Source organism: Lepidochelys kempii, chromosome 18 (genome assembly GCF_965140285.1).
Source record: "Lepidochelys kempii isolate rLepKem1 chromosome 18, rLepKem1.hap1, whole genome shotgun sequence".
Lineage (NCBI taxonomy): Eukaryota > Metazoa > Chordata > Testudines > Cheloniidae > Lepidochelys > Lepidochelys kempii.
In genome coordinates, this window is record NC_136397.1 from 24,800,242 (window position 1) to 24,823,356 (window position 23,115).

Consider the following 23,115-nt stretch of genomic DNA (forward strand, 5'->3'; position numbering starts at 1 on the left):
CTGGAGCCCTCCTTTACCAGGGCAATCGCCTGCCGGCGTCCAGGACCATCCCCCCCGCCCCGCGCACGCCGTAAAGTCTCAGCTCTTTTCTTCTTTTGACGTCGGCATGCGGGGAGGGATAGCTCATTGAGCACTGGCCTGCTGAACCCAGCCTTGCGAGTTCAATCCTGGAGGGGACCATTCAGGGATCTGGGGCAAAAATTGGAGATTGGCCCTGCTTTGAGCAGGGAGTTGGACTAGATGAGGTCCCTTCCAAGCCTGGTATTCTATGATGCTGGTATGCATTTAATACAAGGTTTTCACCATTTCCATGGAACACTTTTGATATGGGTCTGACACGCTTAGTGTTTTAGAAGTTTTATGTAATGTCTCATTAGTCTCTTTGAAGGCCTTCCACAACTTTTAGAGACTGTTTCATTCCCATGCAAATAGAAATAGCCCCTTTTCAGGAAGCCTATTAGAAATACATCAGTCTCAGAGCATAAATATGAAATATTAAAATTAATATTTATATACCAGGTGCAGTTCATATCAGGAAAGGTAGGCATTATCAGATAGACTTATCCTTGATTGTTCTTTGTGCACCCTCCCCTGTGTTTACTATCTCATTGGGTCTCTCATTTTTAGTTCTAACTGGGAAAGGAGTTCTTTTGTGTGATTGGCTTGATTGCTGGGGGGGGGGTTGTCTTTTTGGCACATTCTCTGATAAAGATTAGCTATCTGATGACAAGCATATTAAGTTAAAAAGGGAAAATACTATAAGTTGTTTCCTGTTTCCCCTAATTTCTGACTACATATTCATGAAATATAATAATAGTCATAGTTAATATTTAGCCTGGTAAGTTCTTTATCCTTTGCATTTATTTTATTGTGCTGTGCTGAGATGTCTGTTCATAGGCACCTTTACATTTTATTAAATAAAATAAGTGTTATCATCATTAGGGAAAGAGTATTTCCAAACCCTGACATAATTGTAACTGATATCAGCAACAGTAAAATGTCTCCTCACTTCTGAGCAAAGGGGTGAAACATTTTCATTCCTTGTGCCAAATTTGTCCTTTCTTTTCTTCACAGCCAGTTTCTTTTCTAGGTGTAATCTTCTACTTTTTTTCAGGCACTCGTTTTGATTCTTTTACATGGAAATATTGTTGACTTGGAAGCTTTTAGTACTTAAAAGTCAGGTTTCCTTATTACTTACTTTCCTACGTGCTGTGTTTTGGCAAGAAATGGGTTAACAAGAAGAGCGTGTACTTCAGGGGGGGGTAGGACTGTTCCATTTATCCTGGAGGAAAGACAGAGTACTAAAAAGCAGAAATTACCTGTATTGTACTATTTTAAAGCAAAATGCTAAGTTATCAAATGCATCTGTCCGAGCACGACAAAAAAGAGGAAGGTCTGAAGGCATGTGAAATAGCAACAGCCAGCCTGCAAAGCCCGTGACATCAGCATGCTTCCTGCGGCCAATAAAAGGCCCCTCCAGGATGGAAGCAGGTTCCTTCTGCCTGCCCGCCCGCCCCATAGGTAAGGAGCTGCTTGGGGGTTGCGGGGTTCCAGGGTTCCCGGCTGGGCTGGGCTGGAGCTTTGCCTTGCTTTTCTTCCCCATGAATATCAGCGTTTTTGCCGCATTGATTGTCAGCGAGCCGCTGCAGGCCGGGGGTGAGGCGGGCGAACGTAGCCTGCTGGGACGCCGGGGTGCGAGCCGTAACCCAGGCTGAAATAGCAGGGATGTGCCTGGGGTCTGATGGAGGGCGCAGGCTGATTACAAACAGCCGTCCTTGCCTGCGTGTGCCCATGTAGGTTCGGACTCTGACCCGTCTGTAGTTTCATCCGCACGCCTGTGGCTACAAATCTCTTTAATGTCTCTTCTTGCTGGCACTGTGGTCTTGATCACTCTGCAGTATAATTTTGTGCTATTCCTCTTCCTATTTTTTGTTTATAAATTCTGAAAAAATAATCTTGTGCCTTCAAATGCCCCATCCCCTAAATTTAAAAATAGCTGTTGGGACATAAATATTCAGTCGAGCTTGGCTGAGTTCATAAGCCATTAAAATATATTTATTTTCTGGCTCATGTATAGTATTTTTCCTTTCTGCATTTGGGTTAGTGCCTTAAAAGGACACCATCTTGTCCCCAGCTTTCCAGGGGCTGCCTTTCCTATTTGCATCTGTCGGCAGTCATTGGTCCCAGAAATGTGCATTTACCCATATAGGGAGGATGATCTTCACTTACTGGCTGCCACTGGAATAGTAGGAGGTGCCTGCACAAAATTGGCACCATGAGACTACTGACAGAGCTGCATAATAGGAGATTTATTTGCCATGCATAGTCAACCTGCTAAATCAGGGATGGGCAAACTTTTTGGCCTGAGGGGCACACCTGGGTATGGAAATTATATGGGGGGCCATGAATGCTCACGAAATTGGGGGTTGGAGCGTGGGATGGGGTGAGGGCTCCGGCTTGGGGTGCAGGCTCTGGGGTGGGGGTGCAGGAGGGGGCTCTGGGCTGGGACTGAGGGTTCAGAGGGTGGGAGGGGATCAGGGCTGGGGCAGGGGGTTGGGGCGTGGGAGGGGTGCAGGCTCTGGATGGTGCATACCTCAAGCAGCTCCCAGAAGCAGTGGCACATCCCCCTTCTGGCTCCTACGCGGAGGTGTGGCCAGGCAGCTCTGCAGGCTGCCCTGTCTGCAGGCACCACCCCTGCAGCTGCCACCCCTGCAGCTCCCACTGGCCACAGCATGCACGGAGCAGGGGAAGCTCCAGACCCCACTCCCCGGCTGGAGCATGAGGGCCTGATTAAAATACCTGAAGGGCTGGATGTGGCCCCCAGGCCATAGTTTGCCCACCCCTGTGCTAAATCAAGGACTTGTTCTGAGTAACTTGGCTCTGTAATCTCCATGAATAATTACTGTTTTTATTCTGGTAGCACCCACAATGTGCTAGGCACTGTACACAAATGCCCACAGAGGAGGACATAGAGTTTACTCCAAAGAATTTACAGTCTCTGAAGATAAAAAATTTATAAAGGGCAGAGAGGAGGAATACAAACGAAATGTGTACAGCTTCCATATTTAAGTAGTGTATATATACATGAACCATGCTTGACATCTGTTCAACCTGTTTGTTATTAGCTAGCCAATTTCTTGTGAAAATGAGTTTTGCAGATTCTTGTGGATCTTTTGAAGAAAACTATCAGCTCTTTTATTTTAGTACTCCCTTAGTCACACAGTGACTGGAAGTTCTTGCTATGACTACATGAGTCAATTTACTTGCTTAGTGGATTTGGTACTTAATTGGCAGAAGATAAAACTCCGTAATAAATTAGGATTTTCTATACTAAATTAGACCAGAGGTCAATTTACTGTAGTTTAGTATCATGTCTCTTGACAGTGGCTGGTTACCACATACTTCAGAGGAAGGTGCAGTGGAAAGTTATTCCCTAAATCTGCCTATAGGGGAAGCTTTTTCTTAATCCCATCCACTGGTGGCTGGTTTATGCCCTGAAACAGGTATGGTTTATATCCCTCTTATTCTGTCTATTGTAACCGACCATTCTTTAGTAGAATGTTTTTTAGATCCGTTTATATGCATAAACTGTTGGCCTCAGTGGTATCTTGTGATAGTGAATTCCATAGCAGAAGTATGCAATGTGTCTTTTAAAAAGTATTTTTATAGGCTCCTGTGCAAAGATGTAATGGTAGTTAAGTCCATAGCAGAGTGGAGGAAAAGGCAGTTCTTTGGCCACGTCTTTTGTGAATGTGTACAGAAAATGGCTTGTTGCTCACTAATCGCTGCTGCTGCTACTGCTGAAGAAACAGAGCAAAGCAGAGAACAATAAAATTAAGTTTAACAAATCCTATTCCCCCAACCTCCAAATTTGTCTGGGTGACTGTGTCTAACATTTTTTTCTTATAAAGAATGCCCAAACTGCATGTGCATTTTTGGGTGGAAACCCCCTTACTGGAAAAAACTCCCTGCTAAACAGAGTGGGTGAGTTGTGAAATGCCTCCATTCCCAGTGGTCATCAATGTTGCCATCTTTCTGATGACCCAAAAGTCACTTGTAAGTTGTGTTTAACAAAAGATTTGTCACCATAAACATGAATTTAATATGTAGTTTATGTGCTGAAGCCACAAGATTAGTTCTACTTAATAGTCTTCATTTAAATTCTCTTGAAAATCTTCTGCACATTTAGTCTTAAATATCTATTTCGGAGACTCACTTTTAAAAAGAATCTTCCTTTGTTCTATTCAGTCACTTCAGGGCAGTTTCCCCACCCTCTTCCCCACAGAGATTGGGAAATGCCAGAAAATATATGAATCAAACATGTGAAGGCATGGGTAGAATCGTTACAAATCAGAGGAAACTCCTCCTGCATCAGCTGTCCAGAAACTAAATACCAAATATGGGTTTAAAATCTAATTTAAACCCTTCTAATAAGAGTTGTAAACAAGACTTCAGGTGGGAGTCAATAATCTCTCTCCCCATCAGTGTGGGTGTGCACTCTGAAAGCAAATCTGATGTTCACCTTAAACATTAACACTGGCAAATATATATTGTGTAACATTTTTAATTAGACCAGGCTTCTCTTCCCAACTCTGGACTGATGCACTGTATCCCATTGGACAAGTTGTTTAACCCTTCTGTGCCTTAGTTTCTCTTGTAAAATAGTGGTGGCATAATTCACAGCATTGTGACTGTTTTGAGATCTTTTCAATTAAACATGGTACAGAAGTGCAAAACAGTACTATTCTGTGGTGCATTTCGCTATTGGGCAACATTTGAATAAGGCACAAGAATTGCCCCGCTCAGAAGAGGCTTTTATTGTAAATAATCTGTTAGAAACAAAATGATCTAGGTCCTTCATAAATTTCTTATGATGCAGTATGGTAGAAATAATGGCTTCTTACAAAAATCAATCGCCACCACATGAGGAAGTCTAGGGCAGTGGTTCTCAACTAGGGGGCCTCGAGCAGGTTTCAGGGGGCCTCCAAAGTCGCTGGGGCCCAGGGGAGAAAGCTGAAGCCCAGGTCCCTGAGCCCTGCCACCTGGACTGGTAGCCGAAGCCTGAACAATGTAACTTTGTGGGGGGCCCTGTAGCATGGGGCCTATAGCAATTGCCCTGCTTGTTACCCCCTAACACTGGCCCTAGCTTTTATACGCAGAAAACCAGTTATTGTGGCACAGGTGGGCTGTGGAGTTTTTATAGCATGTTGGAGGAGGGGGGCATGCTCAGAAAGAAAAAGGTTGAGAACCTCTGGTCTAGGGGATTCACCCTCTAACAGTCTCTCTTTGTTCCTCGAGCAGACTCTTTGCTTTGTGGGCTCTGGAAGCTTCAGTGTAGCGGTGGGGTCCAGTGAAAATCAGAAGTACATCTTAAAGCTGTTAAAACATGGTCTCAAAAAGAGCCTTAGTGATTCTGGCTAAAGGAGCAGAGGAGATGGAAACTGTTATCCCCGCTGATGTTATGAGAAGGGCTGGAGTGAGTATGATAACCACTAGAACTTTTTATGACCATTTGTTAAAACAAAAGATATTTACCAAGTATTCTCACCTTGAATCAATCCTCAGTGATGGAGAAATTGTTTTATTCAGTGGGCTCCTGGATGAACATGCAACTGGGCCCTTTTATTTGTGGTTTGAAAGACAGATGCTCACTCATACAAACAAGTACTCATTGCTGCAGAATATGAATTCATAGATTCAATAGGCCAAAACATACCTGTTAGAAAAAGCATCCAATCTTGATTTAGAAATTGTCAGTGATGGAGATTCAACCATTGGAACAATTTACCAAGGGTTGTGGTGAATTATTCTCATTGGAAGTAAGGTGTAAATATATATCAATCTGAATCTGACTAGCTCCACCTTCCAGATATTGGATTGTGTTCTATCTTTCTCTGATAGATTGAAGAGCCCATTATCAGATTTTTTTTCCCAAGTAGGTACTTACAGATTTCAATCAAGTCACACCTTAATCTTCTCTTTGTTAAGATAGATTCAAGTAGCTCAATCTATTTATCGCTATAAGGCATCTTTTCTAATCCTTTAATTTTTCTTGTGGGTTCACTCTGAGCCCTCTCCAATTTATCAACATCCTTCTTGAATTGTGGACACTAGAACTGGACGCAGTATTCCAGCAATGGTCATAGCAGTGCCAAATACAGTTGTAAAATAACCTCTCTACTCCTACTCAAGATTTCCCTGTTTGTGCATCCAAAGATTGCATTAACCCTTTTGACTGCAGCATTGCACTGGGTGGGATTATCCACCATAGCTCCAAAATCTTTTTCAGAGTCACTGCTTCCCAGGTTGGAGTCCCCCATTGTGTAAGTATGGCCACATTCTTCGTTCCTAGATGTATACATTTACATTTAGCCATATTAAAGTGGATGTGTTCCAAACAATGTAAACACATTTACGCTGTGAACCTAGTAGTGACTAGGGCCGATATGTAGGTATCTATCATCCTCTCAAAATATGTGCAACTCCTGTGTTAGTGGAGAGAGTTTTCTTTTTTCTTAGGAAGACTAGACCCTTTTGTATTCATCAAGCTAATGACCTTGATTATTTCACTCAGATCTCTCCTTGAAGCTCTGCTTTCAGCTAGCAGTCTCTCACTTACCACCTGTAGAGTGCTCCCTATTTATCACTTGTGCACCTGCAAGTATAGGCAATAATCCAATCTTGATCAGGTGCAAGAGTGATAAATAAGATTTAAAAAAACCAAAACTGCAAAGTGAGAATTTAAATGACCAGAACCTCAAGTCTGTGCACATGAAGCAGCCAAAATAAAATGATACCTCTCCCCTTCTTTTTCATCCCATTAATTTGTTCACTCCCTTGTGCTGGTGCTCCTTAGAGCACAGATCTTTCCTTATTTTTCCCTATAGGGTGCTGTGCACATCTGTGAAACTGTGACCAAGTAGCTGAGAGTCAGGAGTCTGGAGCTGAATAAACCGATTTAGAGAGTGTCCTGTGAACCAGGACCAAAAAGATAATGGATCATTTAGCAGGCCTGCTTAATCTGACACTACTTTAATCTAGAAACCTGTGGAATGCTGGATTATGTGATACAGCTGTTAGACTTTCCAGATTCAAATAACTAATCTTACTGCAGGTACTTCTCATCTAATTTTACTTCTGAGGTGGGAAACCTTTGGTTTTAGTCCGATTCTCTACAGCTTTTACTATTTCTTGGTTTAAATAATCTTTTAAACAAAATATACCTCTGCATACTACTTCAGAATTGTCATCTGCACCCCCTTAAAGCAGAGCATTTTGCTGTTGTAATGGTGTCTGTTTTTCTGTCAGATCAAGGTGATTATTGCAGGCTTAACAGGAAAAGATCCAGTGCAGTGCAGCCGAGATGTCTTCATTTGTCCTGATGCCAGTCTAGAAGATGCCAGAAAAGAGGTTTGTCATACTGACTTAGCATAATGCTTTACAGGACCTTCTTCACAGGTTAGCAGTGGACTTGGAAGGTTATTAGTAACGCCCAGTTTGACTGATCGTAGCAGCACTGCACAAACCCAGAGGCACATAATTTAATTCTCTCCCTTCTAGTGTTGTCCTGCAACACAGTATCTTAGTTTTGCACAATTTTTAACATTCTGTCCAGGTATTTGACTTGGTAAAATGTTTAACTCCGAGCTTTACTGTACATGTTACCCAGACTCTCTGACAAAATAACATAATTTGGAACAAAAGAAAGTTTCTGTTCAGGAAGGAAGTGCTGCTTAGGGAGCTTTGCAGCATAGCACCTATTAGCACATTGCAGAGCTGCCAATCACACTCTGGAGCACTAAACTCCCCATCCACAAAGACTTATTGTGTAGGCAAAGTTTGCCTCAAATCAAGTTTCTCCAGCAGTTCTTGGCCTGATATATGGAAAACGAAACAGTGTTTTTCTAGTAGCTCCATTAAGTGAAATATTTTGGTCGCTCATCAGACTTCGTTTTGAGTAAAGAGCCTTTCAGAAGCAGAAAAGGTAGAATTCCTCTGCTTCTCATTTTAGTATGTTTTAACAGTCATAAAGACAAACTCCCCTGGGTGAACGTGCATGCTCCTCTTCTGTAGAATTCTGCTAAGTAAGCATTTCTTTCTTTGTTTAGGGGCCGTATGATGTGGTGGTCCTGCCAGGTGGTAACCTAGGAGCTCAAAATTTGTCAGAGGTAAAATCATGAAGATAATTCACAGGCCTGCCCATATATCTGTAAGTGTTGCTTATTCTCCTGCTACTGCAGCAAATTCAACCCAACATTTAATTAAAAACAAAAACAAAAAAACACAGTAAGCTGTGCAGCTGCAGTCTTAGCCAGAGTTATCCAGTGTAACAATGGGGAAGTACTCTGTTATAACTTGTAGTATGGAGATGCAACATCTTGTCGTAAATGATTATTGAACAGGATATAAAGTATTTTGATGCCATAAGAAATTAGGAATTGCCATACTGAATCCAATTTAAGGTTCATCTAGTCCGGTATCCTGTCTAGCAATGGCCAGTAGCATCTCTTTTAGTGGAAGGCATAAAGACTAAGGCTGTCAATTAATCGCAGTTAACTCACGCAATTTAACTTAAAAAAAAAACTCTATTAATATTATTAATTGCACTGTTAAATAATAGAATACTAATTGAAATATATTGAATGTTTTTCTACATTTTCAAATATATTGATTTCAATTACAACACAGAATACAAAGTGTACAGTGCTCACATTATATTATTATTTTTATTACAAATACTTGCATCTGCCTCAGATGAAAGTGAACATGCGTTGATCTGCACTCTGCTTTGGATTGTTCTCTAGTAGAACCCAACATCAGCATGGATGCATGTCCTCTGGAATGGTGGGGCATGAAGGGACATATGAATCTTTAGCCTATCTGGCATGTAAATATCTTGCCATGTGAGTGCCTGTTCTCACTTTTCAGGTGAAGCATTAGCTCCTGCAAATGTAAACAAACTTGTTTGTCTGAGCGATTGGCTGATCAAGAAGTAGAACTGAGTGGACTTGTAGGCTCTAAAGTTTTATATTTTATTTTTGAGTGCAGTTATTTTTTGTACATAATTCTACATTTGTACATTCAACTTTCATGATAAAGAGATTGCACTACAGTACTTGTATGAAGTGAATTGAAAAATACTTTTTTTGTTTTTTTTTTTTTTTTACAGCACAAATATTTATAATAAAAAATAAAGTGAGCCCTGTACTCTGTTCTTTGTTGTAATGAAATCCATATATTTGAAAATGTAGAAAACATCCAAAAATACTTAAATGGTATTCTATTATTGTTTAACAGTACAATTAATAGCAATTAATTTTTTAATCACTTGACAGCCCTAATAAAAACCCTCATTAAGCAGATATGGAATAATTTAACCCAGCAAATTGGTCTCGTTGTCTCTCCTAGTTAACAATTGGCTTAAGCCCTGAAGCATGAAGTATACTATAACTTCCAAAATGTTCCTTATGTTGATAACTCTGGATATTCTTAATATCCAGTCTCATTTTGAATCATTTTGAGTTCTTGGCTTCAGCTACTTTCTGTGGCAAAAGTTCAATCACATGTTGTGTGAAAAAGTATTTCCTTTATTGGTTTTGAATTTTCCAGCTTTTGATTGACTGTTCCCTGTCTCATAACACTAAAAATTCCTGATCTACTTTCTCTACATAATTAACTATTTTTTGTATGTATTACAGATCGTGCAGCATGATTTGTGGGTGTTTTGTTTTTTTTTTTTTAAATAATTCCTTAATGTAATATTATTTCTTTGTGCAGTCTCCTGCCGTGAAAGACATTTTAGTGGACCAGGAGAACAGAAAAGGCCTAATTGCTGCTATTTGTGCAGGTAGGTACAGTAATGAACTATCTTGTATTGTAACCTACTTGGCTGCTTTAAAGGACTGTCTGGGTAACTACCTACTTTAGAAAACTCTTTCAGTACTGTTGTGTCCCAATAGCTCAGTAGCAAGAGTAAAATGTAACATGCATAGAGTTCAAATGGAGGGGGGAGAGGAGCTATAATCTAACAAAGTGAAACGCTATATATAGGGCCCTACCAAATTCGCGGCCGTGAAAAACTCATCACGGCCATGAAATATGGTCATTTGTGTACTTTTTACCCTATACTTTCATGGGGGAAACCAGTGTTTCTCAAACTGGGGGTCCCAACCCAAAAGCAGATCATGGGGGAGTTGCAAGGTTATTTTAGGGGGAGGTCATGGTATTGTCAGCTTTACTTTTGCACTGCCTTCAGAGTTGGATAGTCAGAGAGGGGCAGCTACTGCCAGGCACCTAGCTCTGAAGGCTGTGCCATGCCAGCAGAAGCACAGAAGTAAGAGTTGCAATACTATACCATGCCACCCTTACTTCTGCACTGCTGCTGGCGGCGGTTTTGCCTTCAGAGCTGGGCTCCCAGCCAGCAGTCGCTGCTGTCTGGCTGCTGAGCTCTGAAGAAAGCACCCCCACCAGCAGCAGCGCAGAAGTAAGGGTGGCAATGCCATGACACCCCTACAATAACCTTGTACCCTCCCCACAACACCTTTCTTGGGTCAGGACCTCTACAGTTACAACACCATGAACCTTCAGATTTCAATACCTGAAATTGAGAAACTTATGATTCTTTTAAAAATCCTATGACCATGAAATTGACCAAAATGGACCATGAATTTGGTAAGGCCCTAGCAATATACTAGGGTGTTCTATAAAATACATGCTTACGCTAGCAGTCTCTCTGCCAGGAGCTATGTGCTGGCAGTACGCCGTCAATATAAATTTCTCAGACATAAAGTAATGTGGCCCTCTGTTGCCCTTTAGCTTTGGAGGAAAAATTGTAAATATAAGATTACAGGTTCACCATTCCTCATCCACATGGCAGTGGTAACGAGAATTATTCTTGCCTGGCTTGGCTCCTAGACAGACTGCATGACCAGGTATCTTATTCATTGCTTTATAAAGTGCTTTGAGGTGTCTGAGGTATGAAAAGTAATATAAGCAAGTGCCAGCTCTACTAGTTCGACTCTAGATGAAGTAGTGGTCGGGAAAAGGCTTTCATAAGTGATTTCCTTCTGCCCATTGACATGTATAAAATGTATTTATTTAGTCTAGTCATAGGCATTTTTGGAATGCCTCTTTCACTTTTGTTTCTGATATGTCTTTGTTCTTTTGAGTGCTGTGGAAGTACAGAATGTCATTTTAATTTGCTATCACTAGATTTATCTGATGGCTTATCCCGGGTACCTGCAAAGTTCTGAATTTCCTCACACTTGGGGGACAGTAGTTTTCTATTTATCCTCCTGCTTTTGCTATAAACAATCAAGATGAATTTTCAACAGTTCTGTAAAGGACACCATTCATAATAATGGAAGTTCACTTGAAAAGAGTCACTGATTTAATTATAACTGTTTGCAAAGCAAACTTCTAGCTGAATAACACAAGTTGCTTCTTTCCTGGAACTGGCCCATGAGTCAAACTTGAACAATACACAGAAACTGGTAAATCTTATTTTCTGGAATTCCCATAATGGTTTTTTCTAGGTCATTTGTTATATAACTTTCTGCTACATTCCTTCCTCAATTCAGTTCAAATGGGAAGTGTTATCTCCTCTAAATGCTGTTATTACAAATAAAAAAGTTACAGCTCCTAGCCCATGATTTGGCTAAGATATTGTATGTTAATACCCTTCCTTGGGCACTTGGCACACAGTTGACTGTCAACTGTGAGGTTTTCCCCAGAATATTTGTAATTAATCCTTGTTAGCAGCTCTCTGTTCAGTGTCATATTCTGCCTCTTTCCCCCAATTTAAGCAGATATCCTAGCAGTATGACTGACTTGTTGTAGAAGATGGGAATCAAGTACAGTGATCACTTAATCTGCAAGACAATAGTTTTTATTCAAAGATTTAGAACTAAATAACTTTCTGGTTTTTGATGTACGTTCTCTCCCCTGGGGGATTGATTTTGTTTAAAGGAAATGTAGGACACCATGTACCTGTATTTCTCTGTTGGGGCCTTGCATTTATTCTTCTATAGTTCTCATGTGGGCTTAGACTGTGTATGCATCCATGCTAGGCCTCTCCTAGGCTTTTGTGAGGCTCATTCTTTGAATGTTTGTTAAAAAGTACCTGTCTCCAATGGAGTTTACACTAGTGACAGGCTCACTTTGTATTACTTGCAGGTCCCACTGCCCTGCTGGCACATGGGATAGGGTTTGGGAGGAAAGTTACAACACACCCTTTGGCCAAAGATAAAATGATGAATGGAGGTAGGTATAAATATTAAAAGGCAAATGGATGTGTTAAACTTAGCATTTATCTGTCCTGAATACTGTGGAGGAAATGGATCCACGGACCTGTGCCCTTCAGTATTGCCACTTGCCAGAAAGAAGCGGGGGGGAGGGTGGAGCGGAGGCGGCCTCAACAAAACACTGCTAGGACCATTTTCCTCTCCTACTTGAGGCCTGCCAGCTCTCCCCTTTCTGAATTCTTACTTAAAAAAACCCAGCAACCAAACTAAAATGGTTCCCTTCTTACCTTCCAGAAAACCAAGCTGTCAACGGTGATATTTTTCTCATGTAGCAAACTGCTGTGATTTGGGGAAGGCATGTCATGCACATTTCTCATTGCACTTTCTCACCACTAAATGGAAGGAGGGGAGGAGAGTGTAGCAGAAAAGGGGAAATATGAAGATGGGAAGGGTATCCACCACTTCTTTCCCAGAGGGAGCTTGAAAATCTCCTAACATCATGTTTATAGAGGTGGTCTGTGATTTCTAGAAATACCCTGAGAATTAAGAGGCACTGTAAATCTTTCTCAGTGTTGACGGGCTTTGTTATCAGGGTATATGTTGGTTTAGGGTAACTTAAATTGTGTCACTCTGGGATAGTCTTTTGTTTTGTTTTCCTTATTGACTAGTGTTGCAAATCCATACAGCACTGATTAAAATATTACCTGGTGTCCTGTCTAAGTACAGTTAGTCCTGGTCAATTTGAACTATGTCCCTTCCCCCTCCTAGAATGGGGTCCAGGTAAGGCTCTAGTGTTCCATTTGGCACTAGCTGTTGGCTTCTCCAACACTGGGATTTCGTTTCCAAGGTGAGGCTTAGTTGCACGTTTTCACCTGGAGCCAGTTATGGCCACTAATTCCTATGCTTTTAGGAATAATGGCCTATGCTGGAAAGATGACCTGCTTTATGCCAACACTCAATATGGACTTTGCACTGGAGTTAGCACTACTATTGCTAAGGGCCTCATACAAGATATACAGCCCTTTCACCTGTCTTGCAGTATCAAAGCCATTCCCTTCACAGACAGTATGAAGTGGATACATGAACCTTTGAGGGATTGTAGATTTCAATGGAAATCACTGTAGCATTTTCTAATGTGTAATATGATGAATTTCCAAGATGTATCTAAAAGCATAGTTTAATGCATCAGAGCTTTCACGAGAAGGTGATAGGTTTGCAAGCCACAGGCATTAATTAATGAAGCACACACTGTCTTAATTAGCAGTACAAGTGTTGCCAGCTATTGGGAGAGAAGGGGAGGGGTTTACTGTGAGGTTTTTATTGTGGCTTTTTCCTTAAAGCACTAACCATAAGCATGTGATTGGGAGAGAGTCTCAACTTTTATTTAAAAAAAATCCTAGGCCTCATAACAAAGAAAAGCTTTAAAGATTTGAAAGCCAGAAGTTAGAGAACACAATAATTTTTTTTTTTTAATCTCATGGTTTTGGTGGATCTGACTCATGATTTTTGAACACTTGGGGCTAACAGTACTGAGCAGTATGGCAGATCTGGAAGAATTTGCCAAATTGCTACTGGAGTTGTGCATGAGCTGCAACAGCCTGAACATCTTCTGTGTTCTGTTTTTCCTCTTTAAGAACACTACAAGTACTCTGAAAACCGTGTGGAAAAGGACGGGAACTTTCTCACCAGCCGTGGTCCTGGCACCAGCTTTGAGTTTGGCCTGGCTATTGTTGAAATACTGATGGGGAAGGAGGTGGCTGATCAAGTGAAGGCTCCTCTTATATTGAAAGATTAGTACAGAAATCTTGATGAAGGGGAGGAGAGGGAGAAGAACACAAACTCAGATGGAAAGTTTCTTGTGTCTCTTCTTAAGAATAATCAAAAAGCTATCTTCTCCATAAAATCTAATTGTGGGTGAACTCCTTTAGCACAACATTTGATGTAACTAGCAGTAACGCTTATATTAGGAACTGGAATAATTCACAAGCTAATGGTTTTTGTTCTTAAAGAAATTGACTTAAATGGATCTGGTAGCTAATGAAACTTCTGCACTAGAAAGATCTGTGAATGTAAACAATAGTATTATGTTTAATAGTTTTTGTTCATGTGATTCTGAAGCTTGTTTGCTTGCTTAAATAAAAAGGAAAGGAAATCGGTTTAAAAAGTGGATTTCTGCTTGTGTTTTGTTTCATTTTTTGAAACTGTGCCAGAATATTTCTTACCGGTTTGGTTAGTAATGTTGTGATCTTAATTTCCATAAAAATTTAAACCTAGAAATATGTGCAAATTCTTGTGACATCCTGATGGATGACAGATTAAATTGTTTACTTGTGGCACCTTAGAGACTAACCAATTTATTTGAGCATAAGCTTTCGTGAGCTACAGCTCACTTCATACGATGAAGTGAGCTGTAGCTCACGAAAGCTTATGCTCAAATAAATTGGTTAGTCTCTAAGGTGCCACAAGTACTCCTTTTCTTTTTGCGAATACAGGCTAACACAGCTGTTACTCTGAAACCAATGCTTATATGGTAATTCTAGTGTTCTCTAACACACACACACACACACACACACACACACCTACCTCTTGTCACTCTTCTTAGTGAAAGCAGCAATGGCAAAACCAATTAATTAAGAACCCCCTACACTTGTCATATTTGTAAGGTTGCAGCTAAATGATCTTTTCACGTGTGCTAGTCAGAGTGACTTAGTTAATGAAATGTTAAAATAAAATTTGTCAGAAATATTTTGTGCAATGTTTCTGAATAATGTGCGCAAAGAGTCCTAGATCAGATCCTTCCATGTCTTTACCCCCCAATGTAGTTAGAGCACAGTCATATACTCCCTTGGCCTCACCATGCTTGTTCTTTTGCTTACCACCAGACAATTATTCCGAATTATACCTTATTGTATTACCCTAAATAATTTTGCTCCCTCATGGTGGTTTACACCTGTCAGATTCTTGTAGATAGTTATCTCATTTAATATTTATCTTTCTCTCCCTCTGGCAGTAAGGGGCATGCACTGGAATCAAATTATTAAAAATTGTGCAAGGCCACACTTGCTGTTCTTAGGGGTTAGCTTTGGGTCTGTGTTCAGATTCTCTGGTGATGTACAGCTTTCAGTGCTGAAGATCCTAACCCTAACTCCTGCTGGTGTCCAATCCAGCTTTTTTTAAATGGGGGTGGGGGGTATCTTTGTGGGAGCCAAACATTAATAATAATCTAAGTATAGACAGTAGACAAGTCAAACTGACATTTAAAATGGGATTTTTGTGCAAGGAGGGGAAACACGTCCAGCATATTGTGCTTCCTTTGACAAGCTCTGCGTGTAGCCTCACTGGCATTCAGTAGTCTAGACAAAAATCAGTATAAGCACTGACAGTCAGGCTACGTCTTACCAGATTGGGTCTGATTTGTAATTTTATAAATAGCATTCAGCCTTTGGATTTAGTAAAAGAATTTATGGTTAAATTAGTGTCATGCTACTTCCCTGCATAAATAATAATGCCAACATTGGTTAAAACTCTGGAACCATTTCCAATTTATAGCACACGGAGGCTCAGATGGTTGAGTAGTGAAACCCTTGATGTCTCTGTGCAGAACACAGCGTATCAGCCATGTTTAACAAATATACCCCTTTCATGCCACTGAATATTCTTGATACAATTTGCTATTCCATTGAAAATGGTCACAAGGGCAGAAGCATTTCTGATCAACAGTGGGATTAATTGGAAGCACAACAAATAGTTCATCCTTCATTTTTTCACTAAACCTTTAATACTTTAAATATAAAAGGCATTTGGGCTTTTCAGCTGTTAGTTTTTCCCTTAAGAAATCTGTTGTCAGACCATCACTAGCACTTTAAAATGACAAAGTAAATAACAGATCGGGAATGAAAGTTAAATTCATGGCAGGAGTGTCTGTCTGCATTACTGTAGTACAGGAATAGACTCTTAGATCTGGACTATTGTACAGTAGAAATTAAAAACAACACATGAACCATGAGGTCACATCTGATTCATTTCTAAATCACTGACACATATATAATTTAATTTAAAAAGTGAAGTTCAGACTTGTCCTTACATTGCAAAATGGTATTACTCTGGTCAAGTGAGGCAATAAAACAATCACTGAATTCCTACATTAATATTCAAAGAAGGCACTTTGCTGTGAAGTTAATACATTCACTTTGATCTGTTACAGTCATTCTGAAACATCATAGTGTGCTACCTTGTGATCTGGTCTTGTCCACTGAATTTGGGTATCATCAACTTTCAGTTTTCCTATAATGGTAAGTGCTAATAAGCTTGAAGTCAGCAGTACCATTATTTCAGTTCTATGTGACCCTGTCATAGCCAAGAGAACCATAGCGGGGAACATTTCCTTAGCAATTGTCTCTGGAGCCATCGGCTCTTTGGCACCATATAGTCACTTACCAGCAATCAAATCTTGTGCGCTGAAAGTATTACCACCACAGAGCCTCAGTGACCCTCCCTTCACCCATCTAGTTGAGAGCCCAGCTCCAAATGCTGCTTTTGGAACTAGAGAAGAACTATAGGATGGTTAGAGGGCATAGTGTATTTATACCTTAGACCTATGAACTATAGGACTCAATGTTATGTGTGCTTCAGGGCAGTGGTTCGCAACCAGGGGTACATGCACCCTGAACGGGTACATCAACGCATCTAGATATTTGCTTAGTTTTACAATGTTACATAAAAAGCACTAGCAAAGTCAGTACTAATTAAAATTTCATACAGACAATAACTTATTTATGCTGCTCTATATACAATACATTGAAATGTACATACAATATTTATATTCCAATTGATTTATTTTATAACTACTGGGTAAAAATTAGAAAGTAAGCAAATTTTCAAATTTGCTGAGACACTATTACTATTTCATATTTTTATATCTGATTTTTTGTAAGCAAGTAGTTTTTTAAAGTGAAACTTGGGGGGTACATAAGCCAAATCAGATTCCTGAAAGGCATACAGTAGTCTGGAAAAGTTGAGAGCCATGGGTTTATACTGCTCTATATACTATACACTGAAATGTAAGTACAATATTTATATTCAAATTGGTTTATTTTATAATTATATGGTAAGCAAGTTGTTTTTAAGTGAGGTGAAACTGGGGTGGTGTGTGGTACGCAAGACAAATCAGATGCCTGAAAGGGGTACAGTAGTCTGGAAAGCTTGAGAACCACTGCTTCTGCTTCAGGGCACAAGTCAACCACTAACTGGGGTTAGAACCCACCCACCCTAATCAAGAGGTTATTCCTTAATTGACCACGATGAGGTTTCTTGCACCTTCCTCTGACCTGGCCACTATCAGACACAAGCCCAGGAGGTCCATGTAAGCCAGTTTCCTATCTGGTATGCAATCACTAGATTCCTAAATGCTTAAAATGCCCACTGTGTTGGCTACAGTTGAACAGTTTGAATAGCTACAGAGATTTTTTTTTTTTTTAAATGAAACTACCTCTCATAACAGCTTTTGTTCCGCACAGATTCATTACACAGATACATTGAGTGGATATCCAGGAGCATTTCACAGTTTGAAGGTAGTAGAAACACCAGAATTTTGCATCCATGTCAGTTTCCCCATGTGGGTGAAGAGGGCACAGTGCAGGGGTTAGGTAAAGTGCTTGGGGCACAAGAGGGGGTGGGGAGCCAGGGGCAATGCGGGGGCACTATGCCCATGAGGGCTGGGGCACGAAAATACGAGTTCACCCAGGGTGCCATTGTCCTTAAGGCCATCCCTGTTCATTCTCACAGAAACCACAACTAGCACTACTTGTCCCTCCTTGCTGACCAGATGAAGTGGATGAGAGACTGACCGCTCCTGTGGTCAGGGTTCAGGCACGGGGCAGCACTAGAGGCTGCTGCCTGTCAAGTACTCTTAGGGACTGACAGTGACAGGACCTGTAGCATCTCCCCAGCACTACATTTACCCTAGTAACAATTTCTAAATTACTTTTGTAAAACCTCAACTCTTTTTGTCCCAGTTTTCAATGGTTTGTAAGTTTTCTTCAGTACGCCCCTTGTCTGGCCTCTTTTTCTAGGGCTCTTCCAGGCCTAGGGCATAAATTATGCTTTGGAAATATGTTAGTCCCCATCTTATTCCCCAGCCCTAGTAACAAGCTTTTTCCTCATCAACTCTTGGGTTTGCCTTGTAAGTAATACTCAGAACACTGTTAGAGCCAAGAATGAAACTCAGATTGGTAACGAGTAGGTGGTGATAGTGTCATGCCACCTTGTGGGATATGATAGTTACAGCAACATTGCAATAGCATAAATGACCTTCAGGCTGCAGCCCCAGTGAAATGTTAGCATAACTGGTACACCCTCTGGCCATGCAGGACTTAATTGGAATACTTTACTTTCTAGTGCAGAAGGCGTATGTGTTAACTTTTGATCTTTGTAAAACAAAGTATTGTATTTAAAAAAATAAGTACAATAGATACTTAGTCATTGCCCTATCTCCCTGAAAGGGTGGGAGGGCTTGCAACTTGGGGATCAGCTTACATATAGTTAGATAGCACATTTATTTCAAAGTAGTTTTGAATGCTGCAGTATTAGAATGCTCTGTCAGTGCAGGCTAATGTTTAACTTAAAAACAACATTCAGTGCTTAAAGGTGAATAATTCCATTACCTGATTAAAACAAAGCCACATGAGTGAGCAGAATTAAATAAAAAATAAAAAAATAAACTGTGGCTAACAGTTTGAACTCTCAGCTTCCAAATGGAACTGGAAGTAAGATGGGCTAGAAAAATGCATCAGACCATCTCCCAGATTCAGCCCCACTGCTGCTCAAACAACAGCCTCACATCTTTCCTCTGCTGGGCTTTTTCTTAGATTCCCTACACTGACTGGGTTTATTCATTGATGGAGATAAATCATTGGCACAGGGGCGTTCCCTGGGGAAGGTTAGCATGGCCAGGGCATCACTGAAATGACCCATTGGCTGCTAGTATAAAACAGAACAGCCCTGCGAGTACTCTAATTTATGCTGAGTATGGCCCAGTGGCCAGACAGCCCAAGGATTGGGGGGATGCAGAGGTGATTTAAAGTCAGTTTTATACCCCTCCTCCACAAGATCCACAGTGAACCCTGCCTACGACTCAGGATCTATGCACCAGGCACAGCTTTGATAGCGTCATGACAAAAGTTCCTGGCTTTTCCTGAGGATTTATGGCAGCATGTTTGTGGCACCTGCATGCAACACAAGCTCAGAATGTTTCTGGAGTAGGAGGCCTGAACAATACAACCCCATGTAACTGTAAAGGCAGAACATTCTCTCTGAATGATTTTGCAGAGAGCCTGGAACATCCTATACAAAATGTTTACCAAAGAGAAAAGGGGTTTTCTGCAAATGAAAGCAGTGGGGGCTAGTTTAATCCCCATGTAAGAACAAGAGAATCCATCAGGGTGTGCTCCTCCAGTGACATCTCTGCCCTGAGTCATAGGCCTGTGGCAGGGGAAAGGCTTCTGTCAATGCACTGAAGACTTGTACAGATTTTACATCATAATAGAACATTGCTTAAGCTTGGAAGCAACCTCTTACGCAGTAAGGATTCCTTACACAGTACTGAACTCTGTCAATCTCTCCCAGGTGAACACATGCTTGGATGTGTGACCAGGACACAGGCAATATCTTCTTGACTAACTTGTCAACATGATAGATGGCAAAAGGATGATAAATCACAAGATGCAACCTAATATGCTCATAGCCTCTTGCATTTTCTGAACTGTCACAACAGTCACTAAACTACCATGCCCAAATTGCAGGGCAATGAGTAAAACACCGCTGGGGTCATTCACACTCCTTTATGCCTTAGTATGCGAAGAATGCTTGAACTGGCACAGGGACTATCAGCAAGGATGCCACATATTCCCATCTATCAGGGTTTCATGAGAAAAAAGACAAGAAGTGGAGAAAATATGGAGCTACCTTTAATTTTTCGGAGCATATCCCCTGTTGTATGTTAGGATGGACTCCTCGCCACAGAGGGAGACAGATGCATATACCATCACTTGTATGTGTGTGACATGGGTGGAGGAAGGTGCAGTAAAAGAAAGATGGTCCAGAAAAGAGTAATACTGAGGACACGGTTAGAGCCAAGAATGAAACTCAGATTGGTAACAACATGTAGGTGGTAATAACATGTTTTGGGCTCAAAGGGAAGCTGCAGACTTTAAGCAGAGAAGCTCCTCACTTTGCCTGAATCATTTTGTGTAGCAATGAATAGTGTCAGTGTTTCCAGAGTTTTGATGAGTGTTGCTATCTGAGATTTGGAGAAGCTGACACCTTTGCAAAATTAACCACAGCTAGATTTAGCGCATCCCAGTGTTTAAATAATACAACAACATTTTATGAGCAACCACAGGTGTGGCTTCCATGTATGACTCACACCCAAAAAAAAAAAGTTTTGTGTGGATGAAAATAGGCATTTTGGGCAGGGATTAAGCAAGGCCGGAATTACAATGCCGGATGGGTGTGTGTGTGTGTGTGGGGCAGGGGAAGGGTAACACCTCTTTCAGTCTATACAAAGGCTAATCACAATGTTACTAGGTAGAATTCTTTACAATTATATTTGACCAATATTAAGTACATATGATATAATTAAAACCATGCACTAAATTTCCAGTGGAAATGACATCTGAGAAACAGCTGCCAAAAACACTCATTCAGCTGCTAGGTTTTATTAATACTACCACTTTTAGAAAATATTTTCAGGAAATGAACACAATGCTTCCAGCAAATGAGTCAGTTTTACATGGATCAGGCCTGTAGAAGACTGGAAGTTGATACAAAAAGTGAAGACCCTAACATCTTTTGTTATCCTCTGTGTAAGCCTTTTCCTTGTCAAATTTACTTGTGAGAGACAGGCATTTATGTTGTGCTGCGTGCGCCAAAGGGCCATGATCCTCATACTCCCAGTTGTCTTTGTATAGCTATCTGTTGTCGCAAACTGTCTTTTTGTTCTGTGTTTGTGCATAAGCTAGCATGGGACGGGAGGTGGGATGGGGGTGTGTGTGATCTAGGGCCAGGACTTTCATGCAATATGGTAATAAAAATAATTATTAATCCACTAGAAAGAAACACCCTGACCAAGCTCTGAGCCTGTGCATAACCCTGAATTCTTGACAAAGCTGCCTTGATATGTATACCACAGGAATCCGCCCCCAGTTAGGGTATGGCATCTTTGTGTAAGGTGTCATTTCTCTCTGTCATTCCAAACCTAGATTTGCATCACAAAATCTTTACACAGGAATAAAATCAAGGTTCGTACAAGAACAAAATGTGAACTGCAGGTATGGAGGCCTGCACTAATTGCACTTCAATGGGACCAGTGTCTGTTGCCACCTAGGAATTCCTAGGAATACTAGGGTGTTGCTGTTTTTTTGTGTGGTTTTTTTTGGCTGAGGGACGCTGAGTTTAACTGATGTTTATTCCTAGGCCCGGCCCGGCTCCCTAGGGCCTGCGAGAGACAAAAATGAAACCAAGCGACGACATTTGCAACAGCCATAAATAAAATACACGAGTCCGGGGGGGGTGGGAGCCCTCACCCCCCAGAAGCCCGTGGCACCAGTGGGTACAGCAATTGTTAATGGTGCCGTAAACTTTTGTTGCAGAAAGTTTAGAACAAGATCGGTCAGCCCTCCCAAAATCTGATTTACTTTCTCCTTTGGTTCTGTTTCATGAGGTTAAAAAAAACCTCCAAAACCAGTGGCGTAAGATACCCAACATTATGACTATGTATACTGTACCCTGGGAAGGAATTCACAGCATCATTTGCTTTATGACAAATATACAGGTGGGAAAGGGCTCACAGTTAAGTGAGAGCAATGTGTCACCTAGCAGGCAACCTAGTCTCCCTCATGGATGAGATGGGGATTCTGGAGGAAAGGTGGAAGCCTTTATTATCCCTCAACTATAGACATGGAGTCTATAAATATGTTAAATCACATCTAATCCATCTGAGAGGGGCCAGTGCAGTAGAGTTCCCTTTTCTGGTTTCAAACCCCTCAAGCAGTGCAGCTTCCACAACTTCCACTGGGAGATTATTGTACAGCACTTAAAAAAAATAAATTATCCATATAGAAGACTTTTTATAGGGTCACCCCAACTCTTGAGCTATTGAAGGTGGTGTCACTAGTATTGATATATACTCATATGCCCCTCTGCTTACTCCTTGGCTGTTAAGGAGAGGACCATATTTCTAGTCACATATACTTTGAAATCTGCTTGTCCTGACCAGACCTCCCATCTAGCAAGGGCCTTTCTCTTATGCAGTACTGAACTCTGTCAATTTCTGCCCAGGTGAACACATGCTGCCCAACCCCTGCACATTCAAACCTGTGATCAGAAGTTCTTGTCAAGGCATCACATCTTGCTTGGGCAAGTCTTATGTGCCAGTGGATGAGCAGAACCACCTCTGCTGGCTGGAACCTGCAGAGCTGCCCCTGTAGCAGAGAGGCTGATTGCTCATCTGGGTAGCTGGAAACATGACCTGTGACCCACGCAGGATTTATCCCTGAAAACATACAGGAATCCTGCACAGTCGAGGAACGTACACAAGATTTCCTTGGCCAATGCCCTCCTAAATTTGCTGCCAGTGAGAAGCATTAAGCCATGGCATAGGTTCAGGGTACCTGGGAAAACATCCTCCCATAAGGCTTTTTAAAGGGAAAGTGGTCAGAGTACTGGAAAGCATGCTGTATGGAACAATCCTGTACTGTCCTTGATGAAATGGAAAAGGCCTATTAGCTCACGCAGTTCAGCTCCAACATCTATGCTTCAGTTGACAAATAAGAATGGTAGCAGCTCAGGAGAGAAAGCGTTTGCACCATCATAGAAA

General features: G+C 41.1%; 1 protein-coding gene across 2 annotated transcripts; it reads left to right on the forward strand.

The window, feature by feature from the left end:
* The first annotated feature begins 1,416 nt into the window (after positions 1 to 1,416).
* PARK7 (Parkinsonism associated deglycase) lies at positions 1,417 to 14,409 on the forward strand. 2 transcript variants are annotated; one of them, XM_073316794.1, is made up of 8 exons: positions 1,435 to 1,521; positions 3,385 to 3,503; positions 5,302 to 5,476; positions 7,309 to 7,410; positions 8,109 to 8,168; positions 9,778 to 9,847; positions 12,175 to 12,261; positions 13,877 to 14,409. In XM_073316794.1, exons 3-8 carry the CDS (start codon positions 5,387 to 5,389, stop codon positions 14,035 to 14,037), a joined length of 570 nt encoding a protein of 189 aa, XP_073172895.1. In that variant the 5' UTR covers positions 1,435 to 1,521; positions 3,385 to 3,503; positions 5,302 to 5,386; the 3' UTR covers positions 14,038 to 14,409. The 2 variants fall into 2 exon arrangements, with proteins under 2 accessions (XP_073172896.1, XP_073172895.1); XM_073316795.1 differs by lacking the exon at positions 3,385 to 3,503 and having other exon boundaries at positions 1,417 to 1,521.
* The last annotated feature ends 8,706 nt before the right edge of the window (positions 14,410 to 23,115 follow it).

Coding starts and splice junctions, on each gene's coding strand:
- PARK7 (XM_073316795.1), top strand. CDS start 5,387: ATGGTCTCAAAAAGAGCCTTAGTGATTCTGGCTAAAGGAGCAGAGGAG. Junction 8,169..9,777: donor GAGCTCAAAATTTGTCAGAG/GTAAAATCATGA, acceptor TTCTTTGTGCAG/TCTCCTGCCGTGAAAGACAT. Junction 12,262..13,876: donor AGATAAAATGATGAATGGAG/GTAGGTATAAAT, acceptor TTCCTCTTTAAG/AACACTACAAGTACTCTGAA.